Here is a 17,282-nt window from a genome sequence, read left to right on the forward strand (position 1 = left end):
TTTGGTCTCGAAGTTTTCAATGTAATAAGTGAGATTCATATTTTATATAGACTTTTTATATTTTTTTTCAATTTTTAAAATCGAGAAAGGAACTTGAATTTTTTCCATGATGACAGCTAGTTTATATTTTTCCGTGATTACTGAAAAATATATCACATAAACATCGAGGCACCTACTGATATTATCACAATTCTCTAGAAGCATTTGTAGACCTAACGTCTACTTTAATAATGAAATATTTTTTTTAATCGAATTTCAAAAATAGAGCCTGATTCCTTAACTAGAAGGTTTATAGGTATTAGCAAATTACTTGTAAGATACAATTTTCATTTTCAATATTACTCAAATACAATCAAACAAAGCAAACTAACAATCTTTTGCCCAACATCGGGCGAAATGGGCGAAATTATGCCAGAAAACAGACCCCACATAGTGGGAACACGCTAAGAAGAATCAACAATGTTGGTCTAAACATCAAAACTTACTCTTACATAAGAAAATACAAAGTGTACACATAAAACAATTGCGCTAAAGTGGCTTATATATGTATAGATGGAGTGTATTTTAAAAGCCTGTACACGCGCTACCTTTAAGGTTTAAGGTTCTATATCTAACATTAATATTATACTCATTCATAATTACAAAGGTCAAGGTATGAAGTCAGGATGACCTTAATCGGCTTGTAATACCTAAAGACAATTTTATTATAACCCATCCAATAGTTGTTCACGTGACGTAAATGGTTATTAGCACGTTTGTCAACCACTGTTGTTGATAAAACTGTTGATGTCTACGTGTTAATTGTTGAGGTCACTTCCTACAAAGTGTTTAAGGTGACAAAGACAATGCCTAACATGACACAAGAATTAAAGATAGATTTATGATCGAATAGATCGATCATCCTTATCAATAAAACCTACATTATTACGTCAATCCGATCACAAGTTGTTGGCTACGACATCATCTGCTTATTAATATATCTACAGTTGTCCTAATATGCTCCTAAGCCTAAGGTTCCCTGGAAAAGATCGCTACTAAGCGATAAGGCCGCCTTTTGTATTCTACTTCTTATGTTTCTGTTTTGCTTGTTTTTTTTTATTACTGTGGTGTGTCATAGTATTAAATAAAATAAATAATATAGAAGGATTGATGGGGTTCACAATACAAACTTTCGTTTTGTATGTGCAATTGTGCACTTCAAGTTTTGTTTTTTTAGACACTTGCTAGAAGCACGTCATTACAGTAAGAAAATAATGTTGTTTTTTTAAGCTGGTCATGATAAAGGTTTTTGTTACTTTAGCATACTTTACCTCTTTATAATATTAGTAGGTATATGGAATTTATTGTAACGTAACAGAGTCCATAATAACAACAAACAAGTTTGTTTCGATATCTAAATTTAGAGTAAAAAAAGATGTAACACGCTAATTATACGAATCAAATCTACAGAAATAATCTCTTTTATTTGTTATCTCCACTAAACATAATAAGTAATATAAGCAAAAGTCTCACTGGGTCATTGTAAAACACAATGACGAGAATACATCATTTCCAAGAAACCAAACGCAAGTGTAAGTGGAAAGCAAAAGTCTTCGACACGCAAGCTTCGGAACGTTGTAAGCATTCCATGTAATGTGAGCTACAGACATGCAGTTTTAATTGTACAGTCTAACTTTTGGCCTATTCACTAACTTTGGTCTATTAGTATGACAATCAGTCAATAAAAATCATATTTTTCATATTGTTGCCTAAAATCACAATGTCAAACAAGCTATATCCACGTTCCATCCACCATATAATATATGCACAAGTTTATGCACCGTTTCATCGTGCATATTACTTATGAATAAATTCTATGCTGCATCGTGCATTACTCAAAGTTTAAAAATAGGCCAGCTGTTCAGTTAAAACGTCCGTTTTTAGTCAAAAAAAGAAAAATATGCCAAAACTATACATTTGAAAATAAAACTTAAGAAAACAGGCGGTCTAAAATTCGAGTAAAGCTTGACCAAAATGCGTAATTCAATTTCTGAACTATTTACAATGATCCTACGTACAGAACCTTCACTTGTCCGATTCCGACTCGCACTTGTCCGGTTTTTCTTCTTATGATTTCGATTGAAATCTCAATTAGATATAACTGTACAGTTAAAAAGGAAGGTGTGTAGCGCGCGTAACGAATGTAACCTGTTTGGAGTGAGCGTGAACACAAGGTCACTGATGAGAACATAAACGGATATCGGCTTTAATAATGTGCTTAAATATTTACCTATTGTTACAATTGATTTTTCAGAATAGGCTATAATGAATAGGTGGTATGAAAAAAATACTGCCTTGTTTATCAAGTGGTTAGACTAAAGCTTGTGTGGTATGTCTTTAACATTAAGGGCCTGGGTTCTTATAATAAATTATCATTTAATCATCAGCACACTACTCCATTGCAGGTTGGCAGGCTTAGGTTAATCATAGTCATAAGAAAGAAATAAAAAAAAAATTGTTTATTTTGACGCACACATACATACAATACAACAAAAAAAAAATAAAGAAAACTAAAATTCATCATTATCAACCCATATTCGGCTCACTGCTGAGTTCGAGTCTCCTCTCTGAATGAGAGGGGTTAGGCCAATAGTCCACCACCCAGTCTAGTGCAGGAGAAATTGATACGATTACTTTAAAAAAATATCTTATTCACGTAAAGTATCTCTAGTAGCTCGTAAAGTATCTCTTATTTCACCAATTTGAATATCGTAATGTATGACAAGCGTATCAAAATTTCATCATAGTTATGAAAAAACAGGCAAAGATGCAAATTCATTTTCAGAAAGAGTGTTCAAAGTGTGTTTCCTCGCAAATGTGTTATAAAACATCGTATGACATATGTGCGCTTTGATAATTACAGGCTCTGCTTCCTTACTTAGCTCTCGCCTGCAGCTCGAGCTTGCAATATTGCCTCGGCTGTAATTTTCAACTTACCGCACTTAACTATATCATATTGTACTATTATTATTAACATACCTGCATTTTACGCAACGGCTTGTTCTTACAGAATATTTATAAAAATTTTCTTCGTCTTAATCGTTTACTCTTGGCAGAGTAGTCGTGGTTGCAGCGATGAGCGACGCTTTGTATGCTCCTCCACCTTTAGCGATTGACTGCATGACGGGGACACTCCACCACTTGCCTTGACTAAATTTGTCCAGGGGGTGGTGGTCTGCCTCTGAATTTTCTCCCTTCGGGTTGGTCCTGCACTACCAACCGATCAATTGAATCCTGACTTCCTGAGATGCAGCCAAAGAACTTTAAAATCCGTAAAAGCATAGTCTTTATTTCATCTTTAGTTCCTTATATTCCTTCCTACCAATTATATTATTTTTCGATGAAAAAGTCATTTACATACATTTATATAAATGAATATTATTATGAGCAACAGTATGAGTAGATATAACGGATTAACGTGTTACAATGTTTGTTAACAAACTTTTGACACTTTAACTGTGAACGAGCGCAATATATTTGCTATATATTGTAAAGTCGACGCAATATTAATATTTTGTGTATCCAGACAAGAACAAACAACCATTTAACACGTTTCTTACCATGAATAACTTAGATAGAATTGAATGTTCGCTAAATTATAAAGAAATCGTTGATCTCATTCTTTCTCAGAACGGTCTGATGTAAAAATTTCATTTTCTATTACTCATTATTATATGAACACGAAATGCTTTTACAAGGACACATAACATATTATTATATAAATGAAATATCGGTTTAAAAAAAACTGTTTTTTACGGTCGGGGAATCCCCGTTATGACCTATATTCATCGGGATATATTTCATGTTTTAAATTGTAGAATTTTTATTGATTTCATTAAGTACTGTATTTTTATCACACCATAAAGTGCAGTCCGCTTTTATTCCTCTTCCTCTCGCTTTTAGAACAAAAATTAAAAAATATTGTAGTGAGTGTATAAATCAATTTCCAATACTTTTACACCTTTAAATTTCTGTTACTTTTTTGTACTTGCAACGCGTGACGATTCTGCCACTGCACTCTACCGTAAGCTGTATAAAGAACTTCATTGCAATAAAAACTTTTAATATACAAAAACCTCAACAAAATCTTAGCAATACAAATACAATTTTATATTATTCAAAGGATTACAAAACAACTGCCTAAAATATCAGTAAAATATAACAAGTAACTTCTAACTGTAGACACTTCTATAATTTAAAGAATCTATAGAGTATTTATAGTGATATCACAAATTAATTCTCCCTTGTCGAAGGCTTCGTTACAGGCTCCGGTGTTGTGGCCGTGGCCAGGTATTTGAGAGCACGTGCTATGGCCGGAGGGATGGGAGGTGGAGTTGGAAGATGAGCGCCGTGAGGTCTGTATCCGTTTTCATCTGCAGTGTAGGATAGACTGACATCGTTCCCATCGTTATCCTGAAAATATTGCATAACTGAAATCACACTAATAATTATATTATAATTATATTATTATAAGGCGAAAGTTTGTGTATAAGTACGCTGCGGCTAATAAAGCGATTTGGCTGAAATTTGAAATGGAAATAGATTTTACTCTGGATTAAGACATAGGCTACTTGTCATCCCGGAAAAAATCATTGTTCCCGCGGGATTTGTGAAACACTGAATTCCACACGGACGAAGTCGCGGGCGTTCGCTAGTTTTTTATAGTTTACTCGTATATTAAATTTATTTTTCGGCACTTACAAAAAATATATAGTTTACTTAATACTCCGCGGTATCACCCATGTAGTTCCAGTATTCTTGGGATTGCGGATATAAAATATAGCCACGTACTTATGATATGGATTCAGAATTTATAACAAACTAGCGGACGCCCGCGACTTCATCCGCGTGGAAATCAATGTAAACTTTTAATCCCTATCTTATCACTTTAGGGGTTGAATTTTAAAAATTCTTGAATCACATTATATTTCGTTCGTATTTTTATGATTTATGAACAAAATTTTAAAATGAAGGATGATATAAGTTTATTTTGTCATTTTAGATATACATCTCTTATTTATAAAATACTATTAAAAATTTATAAGAGTGCATGAAAATTAATCTAATAGTTTTTAGGTTTCAACGACAGATCTTTATTATACGACAGTCATTGACATTTATTTTTCAAATCGAACGATAGTTTTTAAGATTATTACAAACAAACATACAAAACATTAAGCATTAAATATTGAGAGTATAAAATTACAAATTATTTTAAGTGGTATGATAAAATGAGTAAATACCTACAAATTAAAATTCTTGACTAGTAATGTTAGAATGGTTTGAACTCCGTTTTATAGTTCAAGGGCAATAGTGTGACCTCTTAACCTATTATATTTGAGTCTCCTGAGTATTCACAGCGTCTCATATTTCAATGAGTTAATAAGCGATTATGTTTGAATAAATTTTTTATTTTTATAATTATGTACAGAAAATTATATAATTATTGTAATATAGGTAAGGAAAATTATTTACTGTGGGTCCTGCGTTACAAACTTGCAAATCATCATCATAAATATAATTGTGCAGTATATAAATTGACAATTATTATTTGTACCGACACTTTCAAAGGTTAAAAAGAACTAGACACAGTCGGACTTACCCACCAAGAGTTCCGTACAACAGCTGTAGGTACTTGTAAAGTACTACAAAATGTGTCATTCGCAGATATTTTCCTATAGGTACTTGTGTAATATGGTATTACTTATGAGTTTAGATTGATGTTTTTTTTTAGGGCATAAACGGCCTTATCGTTTTTTACGTTCATTTAGAAGGGATTTTTGATATTTTTAGGGTTCCGTTTTTTTTTGTTGTACGGGACCCTAAAAATTAGATAAACATGAAGTACATACTTTATAGAAGACACTGCCAACAACTGCTTCACCAGTTTTGTCGTCTTCGAACGTCTTCAATTCGCCTTGACTTGACACTTTCGTACCATCGCCACCTTCGAAACTGTAAAACCAATGCATAAAAAACCTTAAACATACTTGTATTATTATGGTTAAGCTCATGCTTGACCATGTTTTAAGGGTTCTTTCAGACCAGACGTCATGATGATCTCTTAATTATTCATCAACTCGGGAACAAAATTCTCGTCATCATCATAATCAGCCAATGGACGTTTACTAGACATAGGCCTCTTGGGTTGATTCACATACACAAGGAATCTGCTGGATACAGGCGGTTCAAGACAGTTGTGTTTGGTACTAAATAAGAGTGATATAAAATATGGTCGGTATAGTTAGCCATTGAACTAACAGGAAAATTCGGCCTTGGATTGTTGGTTGAAGGGCAGCGCAATATCGAACGTGACGAGTGTCCCGCATTTTGATACTTTATCGTAAATAATGGGTATAAGATTATTATTATACATAAGTTAAATCAGATAATTTGACTTTTCCGTTAACTGGTAATGCAAAAACTGGAAAAGTAAAAATTTTATTTTTGTTATTATTGTGTAAATTTTTATGATTCTTTTACTAACCTGTAGTGAAAATTGCCGCTATGTGAAAATACAAAATTTTTCTCATCCACTATTTTGACCACTGGATCACGTTGTCTTATCTTTTTGAAAACTGGGTTATATTCAGGTGGCCGTTTAGTGAATGTTTTTGGTACTACCGTTCTTGGTGCTGGCGATGTAGATGGATTTCTTTCTGTTACTGCTTCTGTGACAACAGACGTGATTACCGTTGTGTCGGGGATCTCTTCGGTGGTTTTATTATCAGGCAAACGTTTTGCTTGCTTACGTCGTTTAACTTTAACATAAGCATTATTACGGTTGTCTTGTTGCGTACTAGGTTCTGGTTCGTATATTACCGTAACAGGTATTTTTTCTGGGAACGGACTTTCCACAAATGTAGCATCGCGCACTTTTCTATGATCTTCTGAGTTAGATACATCATGAAGTTCGATTATGGAGGAGATATCAAAATTCTTGTAGTCACCATTTTCTGCCAATGAGATGCGGTATTGCGGTTCACTCTTCGTTCCAGTAACAGTAAATATTACGAGTAAAAGCTTTCCTATTATTAGCATTTCGAATAATTGATAATAATTTCTTTATTTAACAAAACAACATACCAGTAACACGTTTGGGTTCGTAATGAAGATGAATCAAAACATAATCTCAAATATTTCCACCTATAAATATTATGTAGACTGTAAAACCACTTGTCAAACAACATAAAGAAGAACAAAAACTTTAGATAAACACTACGTGCATTATAAATTCTTTTATATCTATGACATCAACCTAAAAATACAGTTGAAATACGGAAGTTATTATAATTCGATTGTATTAAATAATAGGTTCATGAACTTAAAAGTTAAAGATTAAATATCATTATAGAAAATTTACACTGATTATAATTCATATTGTTAAGCAAAAATATTCTACATATTTACATATATAGTTTTATGTGGAAAAACATTCTCATGTTATTTTATTTCAAAGCTATTTTAAAACATTAAATGATTACATAGATATATTACAAACACACAATTAAACTACGTATATCATTTTGTAACACAGAAAATAGATAAAGCGCTAATGCTTGACATTTGCGTTTTATATATGCCTTTTTAAATATGGCTTAAGTGCTGATTGACATTCAAAAAAATGTTTACATTATTGCGTTTGTCTTATACGCATCACTGAAAATTCAATAGGCCGAAGTTTTCAGATGGCTAGACCTCGTTTAAAGTGTCTAGCAGTTTAATTGCGTTTGATCGTCACCCTTCGTGTCACATTATTGACACCTCGCCGATTGTGCAATATTCCGAAGAACACCTCAGTCAACTGGTAAGGTTGAAGTATTTAGCGTACGCTAAGGCTCCACCGGAAGGCGGGGGGAGGATAGTGTAAATAGATGAGTCTTACATATAAGTGGTCATGAAGTCTGGAGTGTCATTCATTAGTGATTTTTGGGAGTGAAAAGAATTAAAAATGATTTTGAAAAGTATCGTAATTGTCGTAACTTGCGTCGTTGCAGAAATATATACCGCGCCGGCCGACATCCCACCGGAAAAGTTGCAACCCACTGTTATTCCGATAGTTGCACAGTCGGATGAGTTAGAACCCAACGGAACATATAAATTCAGGTAAATTAAGTTATTATATTACTTATAGAGCTTACTGTGCCGTGGGAGACTAACATTCCGAAGGTGAGTACCTAAATATAACTAACTAACCTAACCTAAATGGTTATGTGACTACTTTGTGCGCCGTAAAAGAAGGTGCTAGAGGATTACCAATAAAATATCTTTATAACTTGCTTTGATAAAGATTTTGGCCTCTCTAGAACTGCAGTAAGTTCGGTAGTAGAACGGGTATCCAAAGCTGGTCTAATAGGATCTTACCAAGGCAGGCAGGCCGCAGGGAGAACAACACGAGCGGATGAAGGGGAGTGTTCATCGATTCTCCAGGAATACCTTAACCCTTTGAAATATAGAAGGTTGTAAAAGTCTAGATCCTTAATTGTCCAAGTATAAAACGTACATGTTTGATATTTCCTGGAAACATGATTACTTATCTTGTGATATATGAAATTATGTCTCCAGTTGCCAGACGCCTAAATTCATGACAAACCTGCGCTAGAAAACCCTTAAATTTTGATCTCGAATAGTATTTTTTGATCTCTAATAGTATTTTGCCAGTCACTGTCTCGTCTGACGATTTGCCAAAGAAAATATTTAAAGAATACGATTTAAACTTAAACCACCACACCACAGTTTAATAATTGGTTACCGTATTTTGGAGCTTAGGCCGATAAACGGTAATATTATTTATTTTGTTATTTTTTTTTATCTCTAATTTATTTATTTGTTCTTTTTTTAATTTTTAACAATGTTATAAATACAAAATATAATATAAAGCACTATTAAAAGTTTATAAAAAAAAACAAACCTCCCGCTGCGGAACATTTGAGGGCCCAAAAAACAGTGGTCAGGGCTCCAGAGTGAGGAACCTCCTCACAATACGCGCCGTCTCAAGAATCATAGCCTTCTGTATCCAACTCTTGATCCAACAGATAAGCGAAAGCTTCTTAAGGTGTTGGTCAAAGCTTTTCGCTATCAGACCATTGACTGAAACAACTATCGGAACAATAACAGTTGACTCAATATTCCACATGGCAGTAATCTATTTATTTTTGTAACTATTATTTAAAAGCCCTTGACTACAATCTTGTTTGTTTTTTCGTATTTAATACTGCGTACAAATAAATGTAAAAATTAAATTAAATTAATTATGTCTGGCAACCTGCAGGCCCTCAATCCAATATAGTAATCGTTAATCTCCAAATACGTACTTTAAAAGTACTTTAAAACTATTATATAAACAATTAATTAATTAATTTTGGTGAATAACTCATTGTGACTTAATCTAGATCTTTATATTGTTTTGCAATAGAACAACGTAATCTTCATTTCTCTCTTCAAAACAAGAGAAAGGTCATCTATTTAAATCATGTCCGATGAAAAGATGTTGTCGTTTATTTTATAACAAAATCGAAATATAAAAAAAATGTTCTGTTAATCAATAGTCTAATTGAATGTTAATCAATAGTCTAATTGAATTAGAAACAAACAATTTTATGTTTGTTTCTAAGCAGATTACATTTTCACTAGCTACTGTTTTGTGGTTACTCTTTGTGGTACTTGTGTGGCACGTTTTCAGTGCATTTATTATTATTATTCTGCTCAAATGTTGTGGTTAAAGAATCTTTATTTCTCTTAAAGAATTTATATTTATACTTGTTTAAGTTAAATTTACTTATTAAGACTATGTTTACTACAACTAAAATATTATCTGCCTATTCGATAATTTTAATTTATTACGTTAATTATATTGTAACCATATTGAAACAACATAAAATAAGCTTTGAACTTGAAAGCTACTTTCCTAATTCATTTTAATATTTTTTTAAACAAAGCAGGAACAAAAATACTTCTTCGGGTGTTACCTGGTCTTGATTGCAAAAATATATATATTTTATTATTTACTGCGTTGCAACATTAAGCAATTAAGTACAATAAAGTTGAAATTTATTAAGGTATAAAGTACATTATACTTTTAATCCCGAAAAAATCCATGATGTTCGAGATATTTGTGAATTTCACGCTTACGAAGACGTCCGCTAGTTATGAAATAAATTTAATTGTAGACTTTTTTTTATTTATTACACTATTATTATTTGAGTAATCTATCTATGCTTATAATAAAACTGTAACAGGTCCAATTCTGTACATTGAAAATACTTTGAAAATTTTTGTTGAAGGGCATTAAGCTGAAGCCTATAAATTTATTTACATCGAGTTTCTCGCGGACGAAGTTGCGGGCGCCCGCTATTAAGAAAAAAAGTAAATTAAAAGATAAAAATATTAATGAACAAGTAAAAATGGGGTAGAATTATATGCGAAAATTGCGTTAGATGATATACTAGTCAAATAATTTTCTATAATCTGAATAACATATTCAACAATACACTCTAAAGTCGTTGCTTATTTTCCAGTTACGAGACAGGCAATGGCATAATTCGGGAAGAAACTGCTTACGAGAAAGTGTTACCCGGGGAACGTGAAGCTAGTAGCAGTGAAGGTGGCGAAGATGATGATGGAAACAGCAATGAAATTCACGTGCAGCGTGGCTCCTACTCATATACAGCACCTGATGGCACTCTCATTAGTGTGAGGTAAAAACACCATTCATTTTAACATAAATTTAAGAGGTGTTTTTTTTTATTTGCGATCGAAACGCTAGGTCCGTGGGATCCGAGTACTCGCTTTCTTTTAAAGAAACCGCAAAGCGATTGATCGACACCTCCCTGACCAGAAGGCTGACCTATATTTAGCTCAGAGAATTAGTATTGCCATACAACGTCGCAATACTGCCAGCCTTCCGGGCACTTTACCAATGAACTCTACGACGCCTAAGTTTGTAGGTGTAATTTTATGATTTCCTTTTATTTTATCTTCAAAATAAATAGGTTTAGTTGTTAATTTAGTAAATAAATATTATTGTTTTATTTAATGTAAGTAATTGTACATTTTTTATTTAATTTTATTGAGTTGTGAAATTATGGAACATTATATTTTAGAGCTGCATAAACTTCGAATATAGTCGGCAATGTTATATGTAAAAATACATGAGCACCAAAGTAAGCTAAGCTTTTGTTTCTTCAAAAATAATTATTTTAGTAATAAATCTCTGTCCGGAGTAGAGAAGACGATGTTCGTTCGTGTTAAGCTATCGGTTGGTTATCATTATTACCGGTTATTTATTAAAATTGGTTGATATTTATTTATTTGACAAGATAACATAATTACAATACACTAACGTCTTAATCTAATTAGGCTAGTTAACTTATTGTAGCTCAACGCAGCTGCGTTGCTGAAAATTATAGGAATCTCGAAACTATGACTAATAATATTTTAAAACACAAACAAATATTTGATAATATTAAAGTGAAAAGATTAAGGGCTTCTTAGATTTACGAAATCTATAATTAGCATTAATGTTTATCTGGGAAAGCAAAAGTGAAAGAGTCAATGTCCGAATGCAATATTTTATGTGTTGTTTTTGACACCAAACGTGAAGAGACATAATATGAAACTTTTTTCATATTATGTCTATGTCATATTTCGTCATGTTCGGCGTAAAAATGAAGTTGTCTAGAGAGCACACCTAAATCTCTTCTCAGGCATCTCCTCTTAATACTTTCAAACCTGTAATGTTTATCATAGTATAGAAACCAAATAAATATAATAATACACGTTGTTTTTCAGTTACATTGCTGATGAAAACGGATTCCGACCAATTGGTAATCATCTTCCAAGGTCGCCAGTATCATTTGGTTTAGTTCCAAGTATAAAACCTGCTGATAAATCAGGCCGTGCCCTAAAAGTAGCTGACAGTTCAAAATCTGCTTCAACTCCAGTCAAAGCTAAGCCTGTTGATAAACCTACTGAGCCAACTAATGATAAAATAAATCCAGAATCTGTAGCTATCGCTGCAACAGATGAAGTAAAGACAGAAGACAACACTAAACCTGAAGTAGCACCCGTTACAGAAGCTGAACAAGTCAAGACCGAATCTATTACTTTGGCATCCAGTGAAGAAGAATCTCCTTCAACTCCTATTACTGAAAAAATAGAGGCCCCATCTACAACCTCTCCAATTGCGGAAGAGGAGAAAACTGAAACAGATGTTACAACCACTGAGCAAGCTGCCGAAGCTATTCCATTGTCAACAGGAGCCGAACAAGCAACTACAGAACAAGCTACTACCGAGACAGTAGTTAGCACAACGGAAGGTATAGAAGAAAAATCAGGGAGTATAGATGTGAGTACCGAAGCAGCTTCAACGCCAGCATCTGCTCTGTCAACAACTGAATCTGAGCAGCTTTCTACCGCTTCAGTAGAGCAAGCTTCTACTTCTGTACCAGAATCAACAACTTCTAGTGAAGTATCTGAACCGCCATCTTCTACTTCAGCTCCTGAGTCAACGAGTACCACTGAAGTCGTCGGACAATCAACATCTACGGAAACTGTTGATCAGTCTCCTTCGGAAGAGACTGGGACCTCTTCAGCAAATGCCACTGAATCTACTACAACTGAACAATCAAGCTCTACGACCACAGCTTAATAGATTATTTAAAAACTCAAATTCATTGAGCAGTTTAATAATTATTTGAAATTATTGTTGTTTTCATTTTTGTATATACTCAAAGGTATAGGTGTACAAAGCTGTGAGATTTATTATAAATTCAATATATGTATGGGTATTAAATCTACCAATGAATGTGATACGATACAAATAAAGTCTATAATATAATTATGACAAAACGACTAAGTCTTAGTAGGTAAGTTAAATGTAATTATTTTCTGTAAATAAACGTAAATTATTTTACACTGCCTCTAAATTCATTCAAGACGTAGTAGTACGTTTACCACGAATACGTTACGGATACGTTGCGTGATAAGTTTCATTTCATCCCAGAAAAGAAGAACTGTTTGCAAGGTAAAGTGGTTTTCAGAATGCAAGGGTACGGTGACAATTGCCATAAGACGTTCATAATACGTACTATTTTCGTCAATCGCGAGCAACTTTCACGAGTGAAACGAGCTGTCACCGTACCCATGCTATCTGAAAAACACTATAATAGAAACATTACTTGATAGCTGTTATCGTACTATGTAATAGCGAGGCTGCGGGCTTCACAATATTTTTAATTTCACTCATAAATTACTGATTTTATTTCTTAGTGCAAAAAAAAAACGTTGGGAAGAAATGTGAAAGCTGAAAGCCTACTTTCATACTCATTAGACCTTAATAATATATGAACAATGAACCACGAAAGATAGAAATCTACTAAGCGTGACTATAGCTTTTTGTTTAAAGTCATGTTTAACCATCATTATCGACGATAAAAGTTGTGTCTTCATTGTTATATATTATTTATTGTATGTTCTTCAAAAACATTGGAAAAACGAAAGCATCCATCACGTCTGTACTATGATGTAGGTTTGTGTTTATGATAATACCATAAGTACTCACTCATTCAAACATCGGTGTGAAAATTTTGTCAATTTAAATTATAGTACTTCAACAGTCCAATTACCCTCACAAAGTAAGGAAGACTTTTCACATTCAAAGAGTTAGAGAAAGGTTTAAACGCTAGATTTACTGTGCTGCTCCAATGCAATGGAATTTTATGAATGATTTTACTTCTTATGTCTGCAAAGTAGAATATGTTTTTTTTAAATTTCAATTTCATCAAAACATATCAACTGTCAATATTCATAACAATCAAAATCAACATTAAGGGTTCCCAGACAGGGGCCACGCGCCACAACCACAAAACGCTGCTACCGGTATATTTCCTGTAGTTTTATAAATTTTATATAGACTCGCCACACACGGTTGACGACAGTGGTCGCCACACGCTACAATTGTCGCTGCTCGCTTCTTGTGGCCCGCACCGGCCACTAAACGCCGACACAAAACGCCGAAACAAGCCACTCGCGCGATTATGATACTTCATGTTTGGGTTAAAAAAGTAGCAGCCACCGACCACAAGTGTCGACCACCGGCCACAAGTGGATGTCGCACGCTTCAGCTACTTTTGTTGCCCCTTCTTGCTTCTTGTAGCGGCGTTTGTGGCTGTCGCGTGTGGCCCCTGTGCGGCGACACTAAGACTATACTAATAAAATTATATGTTTATGCAGAATTAAGTTGATGTGTGGATGTGAAGTATGAAATTGGCACAGATTAATTATTATTGCGCAGACAACTAAATGTCTATAAACTCTATATTTATGGAAAGTATAATTTTTAATGTGTAAGCTTTTTAGTATACAGCATAAGGAATAAAATTAAAAAAAATCATAAATAAAATCCATTCATTAAAACTGGATTCCTTCATTTATTGATATTTTAGTTTTTTTTTTATATATTTTACAGGTTAGCCCTTGAAGGTATTTTTTTAATTTGACTCGGCTATATGTATTCTGCGACTGCTCGGAAAAAACTTAGTGTTTTTTGACCATTTTTATGTTTGGTAATTTTATTCGTCTAAAAAAATGGGACCTCAGCGGCGTCACCGGGGGGTTTGGGCGAGCGCAGAAGCATCGCCTGATGGGCCCCGAAGGCAGAAGCAGAGTAGATGGGCGGAACGACTCTCTAAGGGCGTACAATTATAAATGTAGATGTTTGTCGGTGAATTCTAATAGATGACTAAGACGTTTGTACGTTCATTGTATAATTTAACGGCCTACATAATATTATATGACATATTCATATTTAATTGGCATATTTCTTTTTATATAACTATATGCGTCATTGTTTGATCGGAGGATATAAGCTACTCATCATTTATAAATTTCCCAAAATTCCATAAATTATGGGAAAGAGTGACAAACTTTTGTACTTATTTGAGTATCGATTCATTCGTTGTCACTAATTCAACAATAAACCAGATCCATTGCAGTTATCCAGGACCTGGTATTGTGGGCTTAAATTTCACTTGCCTGTATATTGATCATAAAAAATAGATTGTTGTTTGAAGTCAAGTCAGTGACGAAGATCGGTGAATATAAGAACATATACGTATGTTTAGATGCATATATGTATACATAGTATATTACATACAGGGTGTCCCGTAATTATTGGATAATTAATTTTTATTTATTAGTATTCCGCATTCTTGTTACTTTAGTTTTAAATCGAGCTCTTGTTTAAGAAACAGTAGGCTTGTGCCCTGTGTTGGCCATGAATATAGGCTAATGGTAAGCTAATGATACATATAAAATTCCTCATGAGATCAAGTCAGTAACGGTGAACTCAAAAACCGGAATCTTAAGTTTCGGCTTGTAAGGTATTGTATAAGTTTACAAGTACAAGTATAGGGAAATCTCTAACCTGCATTATAGTACGTAGATCGGGCATTTCCTTTTGGTTAATGGGGCGAAACAACACCTCACGCCGGCCGTCTCGCCACGCGCAATGTCGGTAACCTTACCGTGTTATATAACCGGCCCATCTCTTGCCTCAGCGGTGAACGCACCTATTGAACTATATTCATGTATTTCTATTGATATTTAACTGTTATTTTCAAAATTGATCGTGTGTCATTCGTCTGACAAGTTATATAAGTAATCTTGAGAATACGCTGCAATCATTTAGATAACAGTTACTAACTAGTTACGATTATCTTAGTAAGTATACAGATAGTATTCTTTCTTATTGTAGACATTTTTTCTTTAAATTGGGTGAATATATAAAACCAATAATAAATATTTTTTTTTAAATATTTATAAAATATTATTGTATTATTAAAAACTTACGATCTTTAGTGTCTGTGCGAGCGAACCACAAGATCACTGGTAATTTTTAATTAGTATAATAACTTATTAAATAGATTCGTAATGGACGAGGAACCCAGGACGTTTCGGTCATGTAACACAACTTCGCTTGAGAGGTATTTTAAAGTACTTGTTTTTATGGTCACAGGCCGGCGGCATTTACTCTTTATAAATTAAACATACACGTAATGTATTAAAAGTAATGACCTATAAAGGGTGATCTAACATAGTCATACAACAAGACTTGATGTATCTGTAATACGTGTGCACTTTATACTCTTTACCTTTTAAAGTGTGTGTTAAGAACGCATCTTTTCTCTTGAATTACTCATAGATCCGTTAATACTAATATAATGTTCTTAGTGACTAACAACTTGGTTTGTTACGACATAATAAACGGTGACCGCGACCTCATACGTGTGGATATTTTCTTTTTTTAACGTCTTTTTCCCCGCGTTCAATCATTTTGAAACGAAGTCTATGTGTTGCTTCAAGATATTTTCTCCTGTGGGAACCGTACAAAAATTTGTTTAATAATAATTTCTTAGGTAACCGTGAAACGACAGAAAATATTTATAAATGTTAAAGTTGGTTTATATTTCCATTTTTGAAAATTTGGTTTATATGAACCAATAAATTTTATACAAACATAGTCAAGTGTATTGAATTTCCTTTCCGGAAGCAGGCTAATTCACTAAGTTTGACTTATATGTTAGTTGACTTAAACGAAATTGAGATTCTATATAACAAAATATCATCCGGTGTCTGACAACACTTCGTGGATATTATACAATAGGTAGACATTTTTCAGTTGATTTGATGTTTATTTATTTTATTACGTTTTTAATAACGACCAAATTAGTAAACAGGCCTGCTGGACTGGTGGTAGACAAATTGTGCATGCAGTTCTAAACTGATCAATTTAGTTTAATTTAAACATTTATGTACAACCGATATCGTCACTTCATTAGATTTTATAATACTCTGAGCCTGACGAGAAGCATACTTTTTTAAATTATGCAACGTGATTGTTACCTTGACTTTATTGGTGGCCGAAATTAAAACCACTTCATAAAACATCGATTAAAGAACCATATGTATTAGCAATAACGTGTTTATGAGAGTACTTTTCATTGAAGATTTTTATAATTTTTTACCCGATCACGCGAAGGTAGGTCCTGTTGACGTTGTCTATGCAAGTGACCCGGCAAACCTTTTTACATAAACTTCAATACAGAAAAACTAAAATCACGATTAAAAATGGAGGTAGGAGGCCAACTGAATATACGAATAGTTATTTGTTCAACAAGAGAGCTGTTCAAGTTCAACTACAAGTTCGTTTTTGCCGCGTGTGCGCGAGTTTGAATCCCGAGCAA

General features: G+C 33.5%; 2 protein-coding genes across 2 annotated transcripts; one reads left to right on the forward strand and one right to left on the reverse strand.

Annotated features, from left to right (window-relative positions):
* Positions 1-4,091: 4,091 nt before the first annotated feature.
* On the reverse strand, positions 4,092-7,302 carry LOC112057770 (endocuticle structural glycoprotein SgAbd-1-like). Its single transcript, XM_024098316.2, has 3 exons — positions 6,527-7,302; positions 5,892-5,994; positions 4,092-4,452 (listed from the first exon to the last, which is right to left on the reverse strand). The coding sequence occupies exons 1-3, from the start codon at positions 7,078-7,080 to the stop codon at positions 4,273-4,275; spliced, it is 837 nt and encodes a 278-aa protein (XP_023954084.2). The 5' UTR covers positions 7,081-7,302; the 3' UTR covers positions 4,092-4,272.
* Positions 7,303-7,615: 313 nt separating this feature from the next.
* LOC112056267 (uncharacterized) lies at positions 7,616-12,896 on the forward strand. Its single transcript, XM_024096701.2, has 3 exons — positions 7,616-8,145; positions 10,557-10,736; positions 11,830-12,896. Exons 1-3 carry the CDS (start codon positions 7,991-7,993, stop codon positions 12,686-12,688), a joined length of 1,194 nt encoding a protein of 397 aa, XP_023952469.2. The 5' UTR covers positions 7,616-7,990; the 3' UTR covers positions 12,689-12,896.
* Positions 12,897-17,282: the final 4,386 nt, after the last annotated feature.

The sequence above is a fragment of the Bicyclus anynana genome, chromosome 7 (assembly GCF_947172395.1).
Source record: "Bicyclus anynana chromosome 7, ilBicAnyn1.1, whole genome shotgun sequence".
NCBI lineage: Eukaryota > Metazoa > Arthropoda > Insecta > Lepidoptera > Nymphalidae > Bicyclus > Bicyclus anynana.